The 22,093-nt window shown below is 36.8% G+C and overlaps 1 protein-coding gene and 1 pseudogene across 1 annotated transcript; both read right to left on the bottom strand.

Annotated features, from left to right (window-relative positions):
- Positions 1-1,082: 1,082 nt before the first annotated feature.
- Positions 1,083-6,808, bottom strand: LOC100721794 (olfactory receptor 9G4-like; annotated as a pseudogene).
- Positions 6,809-7,159: 351 nt separating this feature from the next.
- On the bottom strand, positions 7,160-8,071 carry LOC100736197 (olfactory receptor 9G1-like). The gene has a single exon (XM_003468047.2). The coding sequence runs from the start codon at positions 8,069-8,071 to the stop codon at positions 7,160-7,162; it is 912 nt and encodes a 303-aa protein (XP_003468095.2).
- Between the last annotated feature and the right edge of the window lie 14,022 nt (positions 8,072-22,093).

Raw genomic sequence — 22,093 nt, 5'->3', positions numbered from 1 at the left:
ACTTCCAGTGCAATGCACGGTGAGAAATTAGCACAGAAAGGAATACTGTGGGGAATTTTGTGTGGAACCAAGGGTGTCCTAAGGCCAGCTGCAGTGATAGTTACTAGAACAAAGGCCTTGGTCCAGGGCCAAAGCTGGATTTTTCATTCCTGAAGAAGGCAGTGGCTAGAGGATGAGTGACTGTGGGAATGGTGGGAAGTATGTGAGTGCTGTGAACTGGGCTAGGGAGGAGGCCTAAAATCACCTCTTCCCTATGCATAGAGAACAGAATGAATAACACAGATGAGGTAGTATGTAATGTTATAGGGCAGGTGGTTCAGCTCTAATGTGTAATCTTACGTCCTAGGAAGTTACAGCCTTTTTTTCTTGAGGCTGGATCCCAGCCAACAAGGTGGAGAGCAGCTCTCCTGGCCTGGCTCATAGGTGTTTCTTGGGAGCTATAGCAGTGGAGAAACACTGATCTGTCCCTTTGCTTCAAAGACTACACATCTGCACCTCAGTTGGACTAATTTGCACTGCTTAAAGCCAATTAAAGTTATAAGAAAAAGTCCTAGCCAGCTCTGTACACATGAATAAATGGAAACAGGACCAGATTTAGCCAAAATGGAAATAATCACTCTTTTTTAAAGGAGAGTCCTCCAGGTGGTCTTTCACACACATCATAAAAATTAATATTTCCACAACTTTAAGCAAATTTTCACCAATCTATCAATTTTGTATATTTTGCTTACTCAACAACTCATCACAGAATATCAAAGTCAAAGGTATGCAGAAAAACAATGCAATTCATGTTCCCCCTTTTCAAGACCTCAATGAAAACTGAAACAATAAATTTTGCTAAAGTATACCTCTGCAAAGAGGCAATTATCACATTACAAAATTTAAAACAAATCCTTGTTATAGACTATAAATAATATACATCACAAGAAAATAAACATGATGATGATGATGACAGTGATGACAGTGATGGTGGGTGAAAGACTGATTTTCTGCAGATTTTGTTGTTATGAATAAACTTCATCAAAACTCTTTGGAATACAGAAATTCATACAAACATCTACATGTTAGAAACTGACGCACTTCTATGAAGTGTACCAGATGACCTTCATGCCTGTGGTTGGATGGCCTGCAGTCTTCCAGAAGGCTTCCTTGACATCTTTGTTTCTTCAAACTGTAGATGAAGGGATTGAGCAGTGGGTTGATCATGGTGTAGAATATGTCAGCCACTTTGTCCCTCTCCAAGGAGTATCTGGAACTTGGCCTCGAGTACACAAAGAGCAGGGATCCATAGAAAGATGGAGACCAGATGGGAGGCACAGATGGAGAAAGCCTTGTGCCTCCCTGATGCTGAGTGGATTCTCAGGATAGCCAGCAGGATGTGGAGATAGGAGGTGAGGATGATGAGCAGGCAGGAGAGGACTGTGAAGCACACCAGACTGGACAGGATTCTCATATAGACCCATGTGTCTGTGCATGAAATGTTTACCAGTGGCGGCACATCACACACAAAGCGGTCAGTGATGCTGTTATCACAGAAATGCAGCCAGAAAGTGCTGGCAGTGTGGATGATGGCATTCAGAATCCCACCTATGTAGGAGCCAGCGACAAGCCCAGTGCAGAGAGAGAAGGACATGATGCCTGAGTACAGTAGTGGGCTGTAGATTGCCACGCAGTGGTTGCAAGCCATGATGGTTGCACTCAGTGTAGGCAGCAAGGCAAGAGATGAAGAACTGTGCCCCACATCCAGCCAAGGGCATGCACTTATCTTCAGACACACACTATTTCTCTTTCTCCATCTTCATCTCTATCTCTTTTGCTGTCTATACAACTGTTATATTGCCCTTGATTCTGTTTTAGTTAATTGTATTGATAATTATGATGTATAAAATGATCACATTCATCCTAGGTAACTTGTACCTGTGTGTAACATAGCTTGGTTCTTCTTTTTCTCCCATCCCCCACCCCTTCCTCCAATCCGTCATTCTCTTCTTATTTATAAATGCTTATTTTTCTTCCTTCTATTCTATTTTTTCCTTCTCTCTTTATTCTTGAATTATAAAAGGAAACTCTTGTTTGCTGGGACTTCAGTGACACTGAGCAACATGTGTGTTCACTTCTGCATCTATTGTCAAGGAAATATGATCTTTGAACTCAACGAAAAAATAGAAATAAGAACCAGAAAAGAAAAAAGACCCTTCTGTCTAGAATCACTTTTTTGAAACAAGTTTATTAGAGCTCTCCTGGCTTCAGTGAGCTAAAGTGCACACACACACACACACACACACACACACACACACACACGTGTGTCCCAAAAGTTATATGAACTGTGTTTACTATTTATAGATAGTCAAAAAGGGGCAACAGAATCCAGGATTTCATGTAGTGGGACCTGCAGGCTCTGGAAAGTAGCATTTGGTTAGTGGTGCATTGCGTGAGCTCCTTGCACTGCAGATGAGAGACTGAATCCAGTCTGTTAATTTGTGGGGGTTTTACCCCTGCCGATATTATGGGAGAAACGTGAGAGACACAGAGGCTGAGAATGGATACAAGGAAACTATTAGCTGTTAGATGCTGATCAGCCATCAGCTAAAGCATTGTACCTGAGGCTTTATGCTTAGGTATTTTTATACATTTATCAGGTTCCTTAGTAACTATAGCAATAATATTACTTCACTTGGAATTTTCCAAGAATGTTAAAAGGTCTTCCTGCACATCTGGGTTATTAGTTGAACATGGCGTGGGCAATGGTCAGCATATCTGCTTTTTGTAGTAACTGTTTGTTCCTGCCTTGTGGCTTTAGGGTTAACTGAGACAAGGTCTTAAGGAATGAGTTCATACAAACATTAGCTTCAACTAAAATGGAGTCCTAAAGCGAGAATGGAGTCACTTTTGCCATAACAATGAGATTATATTAAAAGAGATAATTAATTTTAAAGTGAATGCAATAAGAAAATGGGCATCTACCATCTACACGAGAGTCACCCTGTTCTGCAGACCCCTAGCAATTGTTCTAGCTGCATTTTGATGCCCAATTTTCAATTTATACCAACCTCCCTCTGTCCTACCTTTCCAGGCTCTAGAAATTAATATATTCCATCACACTGGGCTTGTGTACTTTCCACCTATGAGAAAGCACATAAGGTATTTCCCTTATACATCTGGTTTGCATAACCAATCATCCACTAGTTTCATCCCTTTTGCTAAAAATGACAGAACTTCATTTTTCTTGTGTCAGAGTAAAGACACATTTTATTCTTTTTTACATCTCTAGAAGAAAAGCAATTCAAAATTTCCATCAGGAATAAATGATAAAGTGAAGAAATGTTAATTATATTGATTTGATCAGTCATACTATATGCATGTATTGAAAATACTATATTAATATGTGGGGTTTTTCTCCATTTAATCTTTTTTCTCTTAAGTTTTTTATGCCATACTAGATAAATGACTTTAGTGGGCCCCAATCCCTTTCAGATTTTTTAAAAGATATAATTCTTGCATGCATTGAAATACTATACTAAGATAGCATACCCAATATATTAACCATTGTTAATCTGCTACTATTTTCTTTTGAAGTTCTTTATCATTCTTAATTTCTTAGTATCCTGTTTTGAATCTCTGTATCACTGTTTTTATTTCTTAAATTTCCTCTCTTTAAAATAAAAAGACATGCTGTATTAATATGTTGTTATTATATGTTAATGATAATAAAAATAAAAAAGTAGTCACCCAAAATCCAGGAAGAATCTTCATTAAAATATGACCCTAAGGCACCCTGAATCTCTAACTTCTTTCCTCGGAAACTGCTACATTAAGAGAACACAGTAATGTGGTGCAGGATGCCAGCCTGTGTCATCGGGAATCCTGAGCACGCTGAGTCAATACTACAGATATTACCTCCACTTTGACAGGTATGGAAAAAGAGGCACAGCAAGGTGAGGTGGATGGTTAGATGTAAAGTTCTGATCTACAATCTACTTTGCATGAAGCTAAAATTCAAGCTTTCCTTGCTATACCATGTCACTAAGGGCTCATCTTCTCTGAGCATTCAGGTCACCAGTCTCCATGACAGAATCAAGCAAAATGAAGGCCAAAAGGCTCAGCTTTGATCTCCGTGAATCATGAGCACAGGTCAGTGCTTCCCATCTCTGCACCTCTTCAGTCTCGTGAATTAAGCCAATTTCCAGAAATTCTAGCTGATCTATACAAACCCTTTCCAAGTCCGGGTTCTTCCTATCAGAGAATTTATTAGCTGTCACTAGATAGCAAGGGCTGAGCTTAGTACTTGATATAGGTTATAGATGGCATATAAATTTTACATTTCTGGGATATACATGATACTAGGATAAGGAATTTTTGTTGAAATTAAAAATACACAGATCTTCAGAATGGTACTTAATGTTATAGTTAACAAAAATAGAATATCAGTAATGGGAGCCAAAGGTGGATGAAATGACTCTTTCTGTATCATTTCAATCATGTCTTTTAGAAAAAAAATATTAAAATTTAATTAATGAAGAGGTTGTTCTTATCCTGTAGCTTTTCACGCTACCATGAAGTCACCCTTAGTGAGGAAAATCAGAGACTCTGGGAGGAGCAAGGAGATGCCAAAGTGACAACATGTTCCCAGCAGAGCAGGTTAGGTTTGAGTGTCCTGACACTGGCTTCTGTGCAGTCTCCACCACATCTAGCTCCTCTGAGTCCCCTGCTGCTGTGCTTAGAACCCCCCTTTATTAGTTTCAGCTGTTTGTCCCTTCTTAAGAAAACAAAGCAAATAACCATGAACTCGAACTCCCGACTCCAGCCCACTGTCCTCTAGGGATAGATGACTGATAATTTAGCGAGGCCAGGGAGGTCTGTGTGGTGGTGATGGCTTGGTTCTAACAGGGTACGACTCATTTGTGTCCATTATTTGAAGCTCAGAGCATTAATTTCCAAACTTTAAGGAACTGCTTGCTCAGGCCCACCTAAGTGTCAGAGGGACTAATTTATACCCACGGCTTTGAACAAGAGGATCAGCCTCTCAGAGCAACACGGAGTTCTTTGGCTCCTTGCCTTTGGACTTTGTCTACACCACAGGCTCTCCTGAGGTCCAGGCTGCCCGCCAGAGCTACACCTTCATCTTTTGTGGGTCTGGACCTTGTTGGATCATGCTTTGATTTTGGACTGTCAGTTGATATGATACACACACACACACACACACACACACACATTCTGTAGACACTGTTTCTCAAGAGAACTCAGCTTAATGAACCACTGATTCTCATAGTACAAAAATTAACTGTTTTCAAACTAGTAAATGGGAGACAAGAATATGTCTGCATGGAAGAGGTTACCTATAAGTATTTGTATTTATTTATTAAAATGTATTTGTCTAAAAGGACCAAATTGGAAAAGGCTTTATTTTAAGAATGTGAACTGTATTTCTGTATTCAGGAAGAAAATTCCCTGGGAAATTTATAGCATAATTTTAAATTAATGTAGGAGATTCAGTATTACAAAGGCATGAATTACTGCAAAATAGTCTTTGCAGTGAACAAAGCTTACAGCTAAGACTAAAATCAAGCAGACTTTAAAACACCAGAGCAACTGCCTGAGTGACATTTTAATTATTTTCTTATTTATTTTTATGCTTTGTTAGGTTCATGTGTTCACTTTGTTTTGATTGTGCTACTCATACAAGTCCCTGCTCTTTCCATGCCAAAAAAAAAAAAAAAAAAAAAAAAAAAAAAAAGAATGTACTTTTAAGCTATCAGAGGCCACTGTTCTGTATATGTTGCTCTTTATTTAGAGTAGAGAAACTGATTCTGGACAGTAGCTGGAGCATCCTTTAATCATGGGTCTGTGTTTTTATACTGGATTGTTTTATGAATACACTTGTCCATATATAAACTGATATTCTGTCATGGTAATGCACCTTTTGGACTAGTGAACATTACTAAAAGGAATATATTTTATCGCAGTTTTGTCACTTATAATGGGAAACAGATGTCATTTTGAACTTCTGGCTCTGAGTTGGCCCAAGGTAAGCACTTTGAATTTATTCTGTTACTAGGTTAACTACAGCATAGTGCTATGACAAGTCCTGACTGTGCCATTTGTTCCCAGGTCTTGATGAACACACATGACTGACAGTGTGCAATACTTTCTCAAGGTGTGGAGAGGAGCTGTGTGGTGTTTCTTCACACTTCTGACCTGCAGATTCAAACACGTTTTTAAATTAGTGACTTCATCAATACAAACATTAACATATTTCTGCTTTGAAAATATATATCATATTAACATTGTCTTTTTGAAAATTGAATAAAAATTAAATGCATCATATAGTATTTACATTTTTCTTTCTGTAAAGTTTTCTCTTTGAGAAGTGTACATTTCATACATTTTCACTGTTTAAGTTGGTTCAGGCCAACATCGTTGCTGTCTTATCCATAAATGTTGATTTCCAGGGCTCAGAATATTACATTTTGGATGTAGAATTATTTTCAAGCTTATTCTTGAAGGATAAAGGAGAAGCCCAGATAATTAGAAAGTGAGTCACGGAAATTGTATCTTGAGAGGAACTTCCTAGAGGAAGGAACTTGTGAAGAAATTTACAGATTAAAAAAGATCATGCCTGCAGGGAATAATTTGCCCAAATTGTTTCTTGGATGCCACTGGATATTTATAATAATAATTGTGATTGAAAAAGATATTAAGAAGCTTGAAAAATTCTCAGGTGGACACTGATGAATTTCATTTTTTTTGTGTGTGATCTATATCTCATTGTGCAGTCCAATTTTACCTTCAATCTGTAATCGTCCTGCATCAGCTCCCTAGATAGTTCCATTAAAGTGCGCACTACATGCCTGACATTATTTGTCAGGAAACCCTATACTGAAACTATTCTTTACACAGAAGTCAAGTAAATCTACAGTTTTTCTATCATTGTTTGAAGTTAGAAGGTATTTTTCAGCTAGGGTTCCATCCAAGTCTTTGTATTCTATGTTAAAATTTTAATTCTTCATTGACCCTAATTTTCTTTTACTAGGTATGCTAAAGTGCCATGTGGTAAGGGGAGAGACTCTTTCACTTGCAATTAACAGTGTATAATGAGGGTGGAGCACAGTGACATCTTGAATTGGAATAAAATAAGCAAATTTTAGGGAAACTGGCTTGATTAATTGATGAGTTTATGCAGAGCCTCTTTCACATCCTTATTTCTCAACCTGTATGTCACAGGATTCAGCATGGGAAATACCACTGTATAAAAGATGGAAGCAATTTTGTTCCCAGGATAGCTGGATTCAGAGTCAGAGTAGACGTACAAGACTGAACCATAGTATAGGGTGACAGAGATGAGGTGGGAAGAGCATGTGGAGAAAGCCTTGAGGCAGCCCTGGGAAGATCGGATCCTCAAGATGGCAGTGATTATAAAGAAGTAGGAGGCCAAGATGAGAGCAAGGGGGACAATGACATTGGAAGTCAACAGGAAGTACATCAGAGACTGGGTGCCCTCCAGCTTGCCACAGGCCAACTTCACTAGGGGAAGCAGGTCACAAAAGAAGTCATCAATGACATTGTCTTTGCAGAAATCAAAGGAAAAGGTCTTCTTGGTTATTATGGAAGAGTTAGTAAAGCCTCCAAGGTAACAGGTTGCTACCAAAACTGTGCACAGCTTTATGGAGATGGCCTGGGTATAAAGCAGTGGTTTTGTGATGGCCACATAGCGGTCATAGGCCATGGCAGCCAGCAGGTAGCACTCAGTATAGTCCAATCCAGCAGAGAAGAAGAACTGGGCCACACAGCCCGCAAAGGAGATGCTTTTGTCCTCAGAGATGCAGGTCACTAGGATCTTTGGGGTGTAGACCATGGACAGCCACAGATCCAGGAAGGACAGATTTCCAATGAAAAAGTACATGGGTGTGTGGAGCCGGGCATCTCTACAGATCAGCACGATGAGGGTGGTATTTCCCACCTCAGTAATAAAGTACACTGCAAGAAATAGCACAAAGAGAATGAGCTGCATAGCAGGGTCTGACGTGAAGCCCAGCAGGATGAACTCGGTCACTGTGTGATTGCCCTTCTTCATGGCTCCAGGAAATCTGGCATTGCAGAAGGGAAGAGGATCAGCTTGAATCACTGTTCTGATAAATTATAAATGTATTAGATACACATTATAAATGTGCTATAAATGTGTTACAGTGCACTGTATTCTGATACAAATTTAGCAGGAAATATTCTGAGGGATTATTTTACAGAATTTCAAATTGGCCAAGATTATTCATATTCAGTGTCAAAAGATTTACTTTTGTTTGCTTTTTCCCCCTTTTGGAAATAAAGAAAAAATGTACTTAGAAATCTTATTTTCTTATGCCTTTATGCTTTTTCAATACCCAAATGCACACTACTAAATATATGACATTTAGGTTTAGACCATCAGATGTTGCAATCTGAAAACCTGAAATGTACTTATTTTCAACATTTATTAGTAAATTAAGTATTTTCCTGCAATGGTTCCATATAATAGAACATTACCTAGTCCTTATATAATTATATCTCAATACTATATATAATCATAAAATTATTCAAAAGATTCTCTTTGCAAAAATGTAAGAATAGAATATTTTGAGGAAAACTTGTGTAGAGGTAAAATTATGTGATTTGCAGCATGGAAGTGTACTGTGCTTCACATACATTTCATAGTAAACATTTTATGGTTGTCAATTATGTGCTAGTTTTAATCCATTTATGCCAAAAATTTCATTTTTTAAAATGTTTGCATGTAATTCATACATGTTACCAAGAAAAATCCAAGAAACAGGAATTTAAAGAGAGAAAATTTAATTATCTACCACTCTTACAGGCATTCCAAGAAAGGAGAACTGGGTGTTAAAATGTTAAAAGTGATTGATATGTTGATGTATTGGTAGAAACATGTTTCTAAATTTTTCACTATTAAGGATTTTTCCTGCACTAAATTTCCAGAAATATTTATATTTTAAAAGGAAATGACTAAACATTACTTTATAGCTCAGAAATATTCCACATTTTAAAATTTTCTCCAGATTGAAATATAACTATGCTGTTGAAATGGCTAGCAGACTCAGGATGTAGAAGAGTGACAATGTTTTTCTAGCAACATAACTGGATCCCTGACGTCGTCCAGAAGTTAAGGTAGAAAGGAATATATCAAAAACCTCTGTAAAAGTGAATTACATGTAAAAGACAATTCACTTACAGTAACTTTCATCAACCCAAATCATGGTATAGTTAAAGAAAACTATGATTAATTCAGTTGTTATTTATGTGTTCAGCTCTTAGGTCCAAGGAAAATACTGTTTACCATGAGTTGCCAATTCTAGTATTTATAACTATGAACATAGTGAAGGTCATCCTTTTGTGCTGTCTTGAATGATCCTCCCCTTCAGGCTAATGCTGTCTCATGGCCAGAGCCTCTAACTGGGCTCCAGGACTCTGACGTGATCTACCTCAGTGAGAGCCATGGTTCATCACTCCCTCCAGGTAGACGTATTCTGTTTTCTCACATTCCAACTTTCAGGTCAGCTAATAAACTGGTCCTCTTGTTCATCTCTTAGTATTTAGTGTATCATCCCTGCTTCTGGATGGTCTGCAGTGACCCCAGAATCAACTACGCCTTCTTGTCACATCCATCCCCAGTCAGTCCCTGGTGATCTCCTGCACCACTCTGATGATTATGAATAAAGAGTCTTGATCATGGCTCTTCCATGCCTCCTCAACACATTTAAGAGCCTATTTTATATCTGTTAACAAGGTACATACTGGGTGTCCTCGGAAAAATAGTAAGCTCCTGAGAATTCTTCATGTGTTTCATTTTCAATCTCCCTGCTGCAGGAAATGGCTTTATCTCAGAAGAGTCTCATTTATGTCCACATGGGCTGAACTTCAGCTTTTGCGATATCTCTGATTATTTAGAGATATCTTGTCCATTCTCAATCTGTCCAGCAACTGGCACTTTCCCTCCTTCATTTCCAGCCTAGACAAAGCCACTATACTTTGCTTGATGTTTCCTCACATCCCTCCCTCCTTTGCCCAGTGAGTCTGTCAATCTAGAATGAAGAGTGGGTCTCTTAAAATGCCAGGTGACCACAACATTATTTTGTTCTGACCACTCTCCCAACTTCTCAGCTGATTCAGAGAAGCTGAACTCCTAATAGAAATGTCCAGCTCTTGGGAACTGGCCTCATTGCTTTTGCCCCCAACTCCAAAAGCTGTCCCTGCCTTGATTTCTGCATTTATGCCTTACTTCTGCCCTCTCTCTTCCTAGAATAAAGATGGCATGCTTGTCTCTCTCCTGCTTTATTATTCTGCAAAGCAGGGGTTATTATCTGATATTACATTCTTTTAACTTTTTTTTCTTTTCCATTCACTGTAAAATGCCCCTCTTCATTTCCATTTCATGGTAAGCATACATCAGTTTAATAGTTATCTCATGTTGATTTGAAAATTTGCTACAAGTATAGAAATATTATAAATTTTAATAATATATTTGGTAATAAGAAAAATTTTATGGTAACATTAAATGTGTGGAAACATTCATCCATGGAAACTCAAAGGGTTTTATTTGATAACACTTTAAACTCCTGGATTCAATTCTGAATATTGTCTGATTTTAATATTCCCTGATTCTTTATGCTTCCAGAATTTGCCTTTTATATAAATTATGGTTAATATTTTGAAACCACTTACTTGAATCAAGTGCTGCCCTTCATTTTCACTCATGGTACTTCCTTTATTCTGTACTGCAACAGCTCCCTGTATGTTTAAGTATTAATGGCAATGATTTCACAGATGGCCCAGTAGAGGTTTAATAAGAAGGAAATGGTCACCCAGTTGATAATTGGCATTGTTTCTTCACCAGAATCCACCTTCTTTCATTTCTGATATCAGGATGGGTCTTGCTGGTGGGGTCCCTATCCCTGTCTTTGTGATTATGACATCTCAACCCAAAGACAATAGAATGACACAAAGGCTTTCAGATATTGCCACAGGAAAGTCACATTTATGAGGTCAAGAAGGTTTCAAGCACTCCCAAATCATTCGCTGGCACAGACCTGTGTCTTTCTGTCCAAGAACCAAGCCGGGTTATGAGTCCAGAAACATCTGCTGTCCCAGACCCTGTGACAGTATCTTTCTCTACCAACAGAGCCTCACAAGGTGGACTCAGGTGACTTATACCTGCTCCAGCTCCCTGGTGTATTCGAATTCTCTACTGGGGCAGAGGCTCAGAGTTGTGAGCCTCTGAAAATCCAATTAGTCAAAAAGTATGCTGACTCCTCCATGGAAAAGGACAGAATTTTCAAGATACTGATGACAGTGACTATGCATTGGGGACTTACTCTTTACAAAGCTCTAGCTGATGTGTTTACATAACCTGAGTTTCAGGAAATGAAGAAACATTAGTAAATTTTCCTTGTGTTGCAATTTTCTTTGTGTTGAAATTATTATCATGGCCAAGAATCTTTATACAAAATAAATAACTAATCTGTACAAAATGCATTCAGAAGTAGGCTAAATTAGGATTTGAATCTATGTAATCTATCTAGAAAATTCATGGTTTTCCCTACCCTAAAGACAGTTTTAAAAAGACAAATTTTGAAAATATATTCATCTCTATATATATTCATGTCTGCATACATACATGTCTATATACATAGATTTTGCAACAAACACTTGCTTTCACTTCTCATGTCAATAAACAAGTCCGAACTTAAGAGAAAATGTATAATGTATCAATTGACACATTTGATAATTTTAATCAAGGCGATACAATGACTCAAAACAACTTGTCACTTTTCTTTAGTATTTATCATAACAATATTTTTGAATGGAATATCTGTGCCTGGTACTCTGTTGAGTACAACTATCCTCTCATCCTAACATTCACAGTAAAGTGGTGAACCAGCAGTGACCATCATGCCTGTTTTTCAGGCATAGTTCCTGAGATATGCTATAGTACATGTTGCCAAGGGTCACGCAGTGGAACACTGGCTGCGCTATTTTTCAAAAGCTGTTCCCTCATCATGTAGTATTGTTTTCTCCAGCCTAGATCCTTTGCCAATCTAACCAAAGGCAAGAGACATAACTAAAGGGGTGGGGGTGGCACACAAAAAAGACTCTGGTTTCTTGGGCAAAATCAAAGTTTGAAAACAAGTAGAGGTCATGAGCAAGTCACCAGTCTCAATTTTGGGGAGCTCACCAGTGTGGAAACTCTGCTCCCAGAGATCCTGAGGGTCTTTGATGTGGAGCAAGGGTTTTGTGTGTGATGAGAAGTTTGTGCACAAGGGTAGGAAACTGGCCTCAGGATATGTGGGGGGATGCTGTGGAGTGGAAGCTCATTTATTTCCAAGGAAATGAAATGTAACATTCGAGTCTCAAAAGCAGGAGCAGAATGGAAATTGTCCTAGACCTGGAAGCTCTGTCTTGAGAACACAATGTATGTACTAGGCCACTAGGAGCAATGGGAGAGGAGATGACAAAGGTCCTTTTAATGTCATACTTGGAATGGTTTTTGAGATTGTGGCTTAACCTGCTCAAACATTAAGACATTTGAAATTTTAGAGAATGTGCAAAAAATACAGATGGTGTTAGTGAGACAAATGCCATTGACCAAATGAATTCACAGCCAGGAAGCCTGGATAATGGATGTTTCTTTCTCTGTTCCATTCCTACTATGGAATCAACTGTCATTCCTTCTCTTTTCACCTTATCATACAGGAGACCAAACACTAAACCTGTACCACCATGGCCACAAAGTTGGGGAGGAAGTGAAGAGAAGAAGGGATAAAAGTCAGCAGACTTCTGTCCAGGCTGCTGTCCTCAGGGCTGTGATGGGCTACATTCCTCTGTGGGTACTGCACTCCCACCTCACCTTTAAGTCATCACCACAGAAACGTGCATTCTTCCCTTAGTGTCCGAGGATTTGTCTTTGCACTGTCCCCTTCCAAAGTAGTTATGGTAAAACTAATAAGTACTTTGTGGTTTTCCATACTCTTTCAATATTTTTGTAAATAGTTCCCCTATGAAAACTTTCCCCAATTGACTCACTTGGGTGGGCCATCTGTTTCTGGACCCAACTGAGGGACAACAGGGCTGGTTAGTACAATCCCAGCCCTGAAATCACATCCTCATGCTACGTTTCTTGGACTGGTATGCTCACACATCAAATTATGGTGATCCATGTGTGGGCATGGAAATGGGACATTGATTAGATGTGGCCTGTGGTGGTGTCATGAATAGTCACATAGCTTAATGGGTGGGCAGAGGGCAAGGCACAGAAAGATGGATTGGCTCTGGTATTACCATAAGGAAAATAGTGATCATGGGAGGTTATAAAAATACTTGGGTATTTTAATTTTAAAATGAGCAATGTTCTACAAGAAGTATCACTTGGAAAAACTGAAATACCACTTTAAGAGACTCTCTCTCTCTCTCTCTCTCTCTCTCTCTCTCTCTCTCTCTCTCTCTCCTCCCTTCCTTCCTTCTTTCTTGATAGTGGTATTAAGCCCAAAGATTTGCACTGAGCTGTATTCATAGCCCTTTTTTAATTATTCATTTTAAAAATAGTATTACATTTCAGGATAAGGTCTTTCCATATTTCTATGCTATCAGGCTGTGCTTGATCCATATCTGGCTCAGAGTAGGGACAAATAATATTTGTTGAGTAAACTTCTGGTTCTAACACTCAAGAAGCAAGCTAACCAACCTTGTGATAGTTCTACTTAAAATGATCTCATTTAACCCTGAAGGAATTGCTCCTCATATCTCATTGTTGAAGTGACTATCCACTATTAACAACAATAACAACAAAAATAAACATAAATTCAGGTAACACAGTGGAAGAGAGAACACTTGTACATTATTCAGAATATAAATTAGTACAGCCATTTTTAATAATAGTGTAAATTTTTCAACTAAATCTGAACATAGAAAGATTATAATCAAGCAATCTTATTGCTGTGAAATTAATATGTTGATATGATTTCAACTCACATGTTCATTTGACATTGTGTACAATAACTGAGATATGGAAGCAATCTAACTACTCATTAATGAGTGATTGGATAAGGAAATATGGTGCATATTTATTCAACAAAACACTGTATGGCCTGGAAAACAAAAGGTATTCTAGTATTTGAAATAATATGGATGGACTAGAAAATATCATATTAAGTGAAATAATGCAGCCTCAAAGAGCAAGTTCCAAATTACCTCACTTATTTAGGAAATGTCAAACATTTTATGTCATAAAAACAGAGCATAAGCTGGATATGGTGGTGCAAGCCTGTAACCCCAGGACTTGGGAGGCTGAGGAAGGAGGATGGTTGTGAGATTCAGATCAACCTGAGCCACAATGTGAGCTCAAGGCCAGCCTGAACATCATAGTGAGATTTATCTCAAAAAACAAACAAACAAACAAAATAACAACAAAACAGAACATGTAAAGCTAGGTAACAGAGGCTCAGATGGGAAGAGAGGGGTTAGAAAAGAGGTGATGTTGACCAAAGGGTAAATGTTATAGTTAGATTAGAAAAATATTTGAATACAGGAGATTTATAGCTCAGTGGTAAATTGCCTGTCTGGCCAGTGCAAGGTCCTGAGTTTAATTTCCTGTATGAAATAAAAATCTTGAGTGGCCTCTATGATATTCATATTAATTAATTTTATCAAATATTTATGCAGTGTATACATATAACATGACATCTTATTGTACCCCAAAAATATGCACAACTATGTAGGTCTAGGAATGCTAAGCAATGAAGAAGTTGAGGGAACACTGTATTCATTCAAAAATTATGCCATTTAAAAGGTGAAAAATGTTCATATTCAGCGAAAAAAGAGGGACAAACAAATGCATCAACCAAGAATTTCTCACAAAAATAATGAAATTATAATTGTTAGTCTAGGAAATTGTCCCTCGAGAGTTTAAAATTCAGCCTAATTCTTAAAATGAAAAAAAAAATCTCAGGTGATAGAAATTTCACTGCATATATTTCATCTTACTTTTAAAATCCATTAAGGGGTTAATTGGATTTTAGCATGTCTTATTTTGTAGCTATGAGAGATTTATTTTATATACACAGAGTTGTATTTGTTTTACATCAGTATCACCTGTTTTGTCTTTGTTGGTTTTTTATTAATGTGCACAGATAACAAAGACACATGTTAAACAGCTTGCTGCCATGCCCTGATTATGATTTGTGGTATGTTTTTTTTCAAATCCTATATTCACAGAGTTTGTTAAAATGATAGTACTATGACATAGTAATCTAAATTTCTGAGTTAGTTGAAGGGCATTTTGGAATTCTTCAGATTTGATTTAAATTCATGACCTACTAAGTAAGCATTTTGATAAAGTTGTGTAGAGATACTGATCTTCATATCTTTGTTTTCAAATTAATAAAAATACATTTCAGAATTCCAGGGAAGCAGATATCAAGCATCTTTCTGCAAAGTACATAACAAATCATTTAATGTGTATTAGAAAGTCTTTATAGGTAGCTATTAATGTGAGTTTTACCCTTCGAGATTTTATTCTTATCCAGAGTGATTTTGGTTGGGGAAAGGTAATTTGTTAGCCTTCATTAAGTCTCAAAATGTATTAATATTTGTTTTGATTTTTTCTGGCATGGAGCACTTGATTAGTTCTGTTAGGTTTCTTGCAGGAGTCCTGCCTTCACATGCTTTTTTTCCTCCTCCAAGTTTTGTCAAACATTAATCTCAATTATTTATTCAATAGGATTTGTGACACACTAAATGAAAAGTTATGATATACAGTGTAATTCTTCAGCACATTGAATGGTGATTTTATTTTATCAAGTTATAAGAATATTCATACCTGAGTGATAGATTCATTAAATCATATTTTGTCATTTTGGCTACTTGGTAAACTTTCTTAATATTCTTGGTTAATTATAATAATGCGTATATATATATATATATATATATATATATATTCTTCCTTTTCCTTGAATGTCTCTGTTCTGACACTAGTTTTAACCAAGATTTTTAACAATGAATTTCATTTATTAATCAGCTGATGCTCAAGGAAACATTATAAAATGTAGTGAGGTGGCTGGTACAAATTTAAGAAGATTTTCAATGATTATACTCTAAGAAAACTTTCATTGATTACCATATAATCATATTGAATATGATTATATCCAATAGAATTTTCAAACTTAGATCTCAATTTAATTTACAGCAAATTGAATTAAGCTGGATTCTTTAAAATACAACTGTCCATAATTTATCAATAACTAATGATGTGCCAGACCCTTTGCTTAAACATCTAGCTACAATTTCCAACACTGTCACCAAGATAATCTCATGAATTAAGCAACTGTTCTTGCTTCATATAGGATAAATGAGTTTAGCATAGTTTAGAAATTTCCCTTAAGCAATCACCTGCAAAATGATGTAATCAGATTTCATATTATAGTATTATTGTATAGAGAGTCAGTATATGCTTTTAACCCATACAGTGCATTACTTTGTAAAATTGTCATGGGAAAATAAAGCATTATTAAAAACCAACAGCATTCATGCTATCTACTGCATTTATCTGAAAAGAGGCAATGATTTATAGCACATTGGAAATAACAGTATATTCACTTCTACAACCAATGTGTATTAGAGAAATTAGACTTAGTTTCGCAACTCCTAACATATGAAGGTATATTGAACCTGGCTAATTTGATTGAAATATTTTAAATTTCATCCTGTAATTTGCACAATAGAAATATTAATCAGTCATTAATATAATACAGATGATGCTTAAGTTCTGTATCCATCTGACACCAAATAAACTGACCTAAAGTGGATGATGGCCTTGCCTTTGGCTTTCTGCCTTCAATTTTTTTTTCTAAGTAGATTTGTTCTTCATGGAAGCTCATGTCCAGGATAAAATTCTGTTTGTTTTGATGGGAACAGGGTGGGTCTAACACTGAAAATTGTGCAGGGGAATGGGCTTTTGCTGGCTCTCAGCTGTCACCACATGAGAGTAACCAAAGAAGATCCTTGAGACAACTTCAGCTCTAGGAATTGAGGCACTGTCTGGTGTTGTTTGAATTTTCAAAACATGAGCTGTATTTGGTAGCTGGACCAAAAACATTTGTGTCCCTTGTCATCTGCCCTGCTTTGTTTAAATGCATATGGACATAGAGCAGAGGCTGTTATTTTACCTGGGCTTGTTCCCATACAGTGATGCAGATGATGTAGACATACTGGGTACATAGGTGTTGCAGATGCTCGCACATGTGCTTAGTAATTACCAAAATAATCTTGACAGATTTCTTCATGAATATGTCGCTACATATCTTTCCTTGCTATTTATTTTTGGAGGATTGCTGATAATCTCTGTTCAGTGCACTTAACACAAATCCTCTAATGAAGACCATCTGGCATTCTGACAAGCGTTTATCAGGCACTGAGTCTTTATTGTCTATACCTGACCCTGTTGTTTCACAAGTTACCTCACTGATCCCTGTCGACAGCTCTCTGAGCTTGATGCCACTTTGGTCCCACTGCACAAATGAGGAGAATTAGCTACAGGTCAAAATCAAAACGATACATAACCAGAACAAAAACCTAAAAGGTGAGAAAGAGAAAGAAGGAAAAAAGTGGATGGAGGTGAAGTCTGTCATTTGCCCGATGGTTCTAGGACTGTGTTAATATCTAGGCTTCTTCATGAGCTGATATCATTCCAGTTTGTTTTTCTTAAACGTTGTGAAGTCAAAAATAGTGAAACTTACTGATGCAGTGCTTCAGCTGAGGGCACAGAAGCACAGAGTGGATTCTAATGAGCTCTCAGAAAACAGATCTCATCACATTAGTGTGTCTGATCTTTTTAACTACTTTTCTTCCTCCAAAGTAGCTGTTATTAGGGAACTTAATTTTCTAGAAAAGTAGGACTTCCTATTATGTGTAGGCATGATTTCAGATTCTTTGAAATCTTTTATTTATTCCTTAAAATCCTTATAAATGGCTTCTACTGTTGTTTGCATGTTATGCACTCAGAAAACATCCCTGATCACATCATGTGAAAGCGAGAAATTAGGTGTGGACTAAATACTATATAGAATCTTAGACCAGGATTTCTCTTTTCCTTCTTATTATTTTATGTCTATAGGTGAGTGGGTGATTCTGGGACAGAGTGCTAGTATGGAAAACAGATAAAAGAAACATGAACTCTACCATGACTGAGTTTTTGTTCCTAGGGCTTTCATCTGAGCCTGAGACACAGATCATTCTTTTTCTTCTATTCCTATTCTTCTACTTATTAATGGTGACTTTGGAACATTATCATCATCACTGTTATCTGCATAGAGCCTCATCTCCAAACCCCTATATACTTCTTCCTCACTAACTTGTCCTTTCTGGACATTTCCTAAATCTCCACCAATTTCCCACAAATTCTGTCTAGTATGGCAAGGGGAAAGAAAACTATGCCCTTTTCTGGGTGTGCTGCTCAGATGTACTTCTCTCTGGCCTTTGGGATGATTGCTTGTGTGTCATGGGTTATGGGTTATGGGCCATGATTTATGACTGCTAGGTAGCCAATTTCCATCACCTTCACTACATTGCCATCATGGACCAAAACACCTGTGTCCAACTGGTAGCTGTGTCCTGGTGCAGTAGCTTCCTGAGTCCCATGTTCATCAAGCCCTCACCTTGATCTTGCCCTACTGTGGGCCCAATGTCCTGAATCACTTCTTCTGTGAGGTGTCTGCAATCCGGAAGCTGGCTTGCACCAACAAGTTACTTACAGAGCTGGTTGTTTTTATCTTTAACATAGTCATTGTCTTTGTCCCTTTCCTCTTCATTGTTGTTTCCCATGCCTGCATTCTGTTGTCAGCACTGAGGATGTAGTCAGACTCCAGGAGGCACAAGGCACTGTCCACATGGGTCTCCCATCTGACGGTGGTGGCCCTGATCTACGGCAAAGCCATCTTCATGTACATGAGACCACAGTCCAAGCCCTCCCAGGCTGCAGGCAAGGACATGATTGTGTTCTACACTGTGGTCACATCCATGCTCGGCCCCTTGATCTATAGGCTGAGGAACAAGGATATGAAAGGAGCTCTGAAGAGAGCACTTACAAAATTGAGAGTGTAAGAGGAGCTCAGTGGACACCATGCTCCCCTGCTAACCTGACAAGGCTACCTTCTGAGTGAAAAAAGGGAGAGGCAACTAGTTCAGCTCTTCATGAAAAACATACAACATCAACCTACAAACTAAGCAGAAAGAAATGTTTCTGCAGAGACTTACAATGCCCAGCATCTGCCCTCATGGAGGGAAGACGACTTTGTGCTTGTGAGATATCCTAGACTCTGTATCAGGTCTCCCTACCAGAGTAATTGTTTTTAGATGCAGCATCCCATGCTTGTGGCACCTTTGTAGTTGATAAAGTATCAGGACTCTGTACACATCTGATTTTAGGGTTAGGTTTGGTAGTGATCTCCATACATGCAATTCTCCCTCAGAATGCGTCCAGGAAACAGTAAAGTATTTCAGTTTCACCTAAACTCTATCTTTACCCGCAGTTTTCTGACAGCTTCATTTCCCCATATGCTGTATTAGTAGTCAGTTGCATTACAGAATAGTTTTTGTTATTTTTATATTTTCCTTGTTGCATCAATAATTAACCATTTATGTATATGCTTGATAGCTGCAGTTTTGTTTGAAATGTGCACTTATAATTTTTTTATGAAGCACTTATTTAAAGCAAAATATAACATTTGATATTATCTCTAACATTATCAAATAAGCTACCTATATATACTTTAGAAACTCATCACTATATTTGAAAGGAGAAATAAAAAGTCTATGAAGGTATACAATTTTAAAGTTATTATTTACAAAAATTCCTTCTCAACTCTGAAAATTGATAAACTGATCATTTATACAACTCACCAAATCATTATCATGAGGCTATGTTTATGCAAAACTTGTAAAAAAAAATAGTGGAAATTAATATTTGTTTTTTAACACTTCATTATTTGTACCAAGAACCTTAGAATTCCATGCTTTTTTAATTAGCTGGTAATTATTAGTACTCTGGATTTGAGAGGATTAAAATAAATAATGTGAGCCAGATAGTTCTAACGCTAAACTAAATATAATCTAAGAATCTTCATGCAAAATTTTCATCTTATGCTTATTTCCTTTGTCATGACATGGTAATACAAAAGTTTAGTAATGTTAACTTGACAATTGTATGCTAATTGTTAGATAATTGTTAGATACAAAATAGGTTGTAATGTTATTCCTGTACATTATTTACTATCCAATTACATAATTTTCTCTAAACAGTTATTTGGGTTTATGGTACTATACGGACATTATGGAAAGTAACACACTATCACAATATAACAAAAGTATAGAGTAAATATATTATAAGATATTCTGTTGACATAAACTATGTATTCTTATTACCTTACTTGACAGTATTATTGCCTATTGTAATTATATGTAAAAGAGAAAATATGTAATATTGATATTCTAAATTAGCAATGCATACATGGAAGATCATTTTTATGAACCTCAGTTCTTTCATTTATAAATAGAACATTTTTGTTCTATTTATATATACATATATAAATATTTTTCTATGAGTTATGTATCAGCATATCAAAATGGATTCCTCAAATTACTTTCTTTTTTACTATTTTCATTTCTCTGTTTAATAAAGGACAATAATACAATGATGAAATATATTATTGTAATTTATTTGGTGTGAAAGATACAATAAACACAGCTTTCTTACATTCTTTTATCAGTCTTACATTCTTCTCAGTCAAGGCCTTCCTATTAATATAAAACAGTTTAGCCTCCCAGTTAGAAATGATGCAGAATACAGAATACTGTAGTTGAATTAATTTTTTCAGTGAAAGTGATTCTCTTAAGTTGATTTCATCCTTTTTACATGATCTGAAATTGTAAATGCCTCTTAGATGCCATCTTATATTTGTTTTCTTTGTGTAGTCCAGGTTTTCTGATTTCTCCAGTCACCTGACCTTGTAATGGTCCTTCCCAGTAAGGGTCACAGGTAAAAGTAGACTTTGAGTCAGTGTTTTGCTGTAAAGTTCTGCATAAACACTGACTATTGAGTCTAATCTCATCTCCAAACTAAAGGTAGCCATGAATCCAGGTTTTGATAGAAGCATCCCTAAATTCTACAAGTTATGATCCTGTCAATCTCTACAGCGCTATAATTTATTTTATAAACTACTGGGTAGGAATCAAAAAATATTTTTTCTAACTCTGACTCTACTACTTGTAAGTTGAGAGCACACTGATACCTCATGTAAACATCTGCAACTCCTGTTTCACGGTTTTAGGAAGTAGGATTACTTACATTCTTTTAGCAATCTTAACAGCTCATATACACAGTATCTCCAGTATGTTTTTCGGAGATGCAGAATTGGGTCTATGTTGCATGAGCACAGTTCTGTAATTCATTTGCTCAATTATTATTTTTTGCTTATGAACTGTACCCCAAGACATGAGAATAAAAAATGAGCTTTTCTCAACATTATTACTTTTCTGAGGGAATCATCATATTAACAGGGTATGTTTTTAAGCTTGTGGAATTACATGCATAACGTATCTCTAGCCAACATGTGTTAAGTCTAAATGTTCATGAATACACTTTACTGTGCTTTCTCATTTATTTATAAGTGAATGAGAGCACTTTTGCAGGAGAAAGGGAGCGCCATTAATATTTAGTCTGAGGCAACTGGGAAACACCCAAGTGGACTTGAACAAGAGGTTAATTTGGCCTCTGTGCTATTATCTTGCTGAACTCTAATAGGAAACCTGTAATTTTTTTTAGATTTTTTTATTTAAAGAGAAAAAAACAAAACACAACAAAACTGTAAACCAGTACAAGTAATAAAGAATTTCAAAAAAAAAAATTAAGCAGTAAAAAATCGCTAGTTAATAAATTACATATTTTCAGCTTAGAAATAATTGTTCAAATTACAAAATTAAAGCATAAAAAGTGGACAAACAGTGATATTGCAAGCAGTTCTTTTCAATGATCCAACAAAAATTTAGTAATATGGTTTTC

This window comes from Cavia porcellus, unplaced genomic scaffold, assembly GCF_034190915.1.
Source record: "Cavia porcellus strain 051 isolate PalLab524CR breed Dunkin Hartley unplaced genomic scaffold, mCavPor4.1 scaffold_14, whole genome shotgun sequence".
Taxonomy (NCBI): Eukaryota; Metazoa; Chordata; class Mammalia; order Rodentia; family Caviidae; genus Cavia; species Cavia porcellus.
The sequence above is the reverse complement of the archived record's forward strand: the minus strand, read 5'-3'. Positions and strand labels throughout refer to the sequence as shown.

Bases quoted from the DNA above. Each gene is read 5' to 3' on its own strand.
- LOC100736197 (XM_003468047.2), bottom strand. From the start codon at position 8,071: ATGAAGAAGGGCAATCACACAGTGACCGAGTTCATCCTGCTGGGCTTC.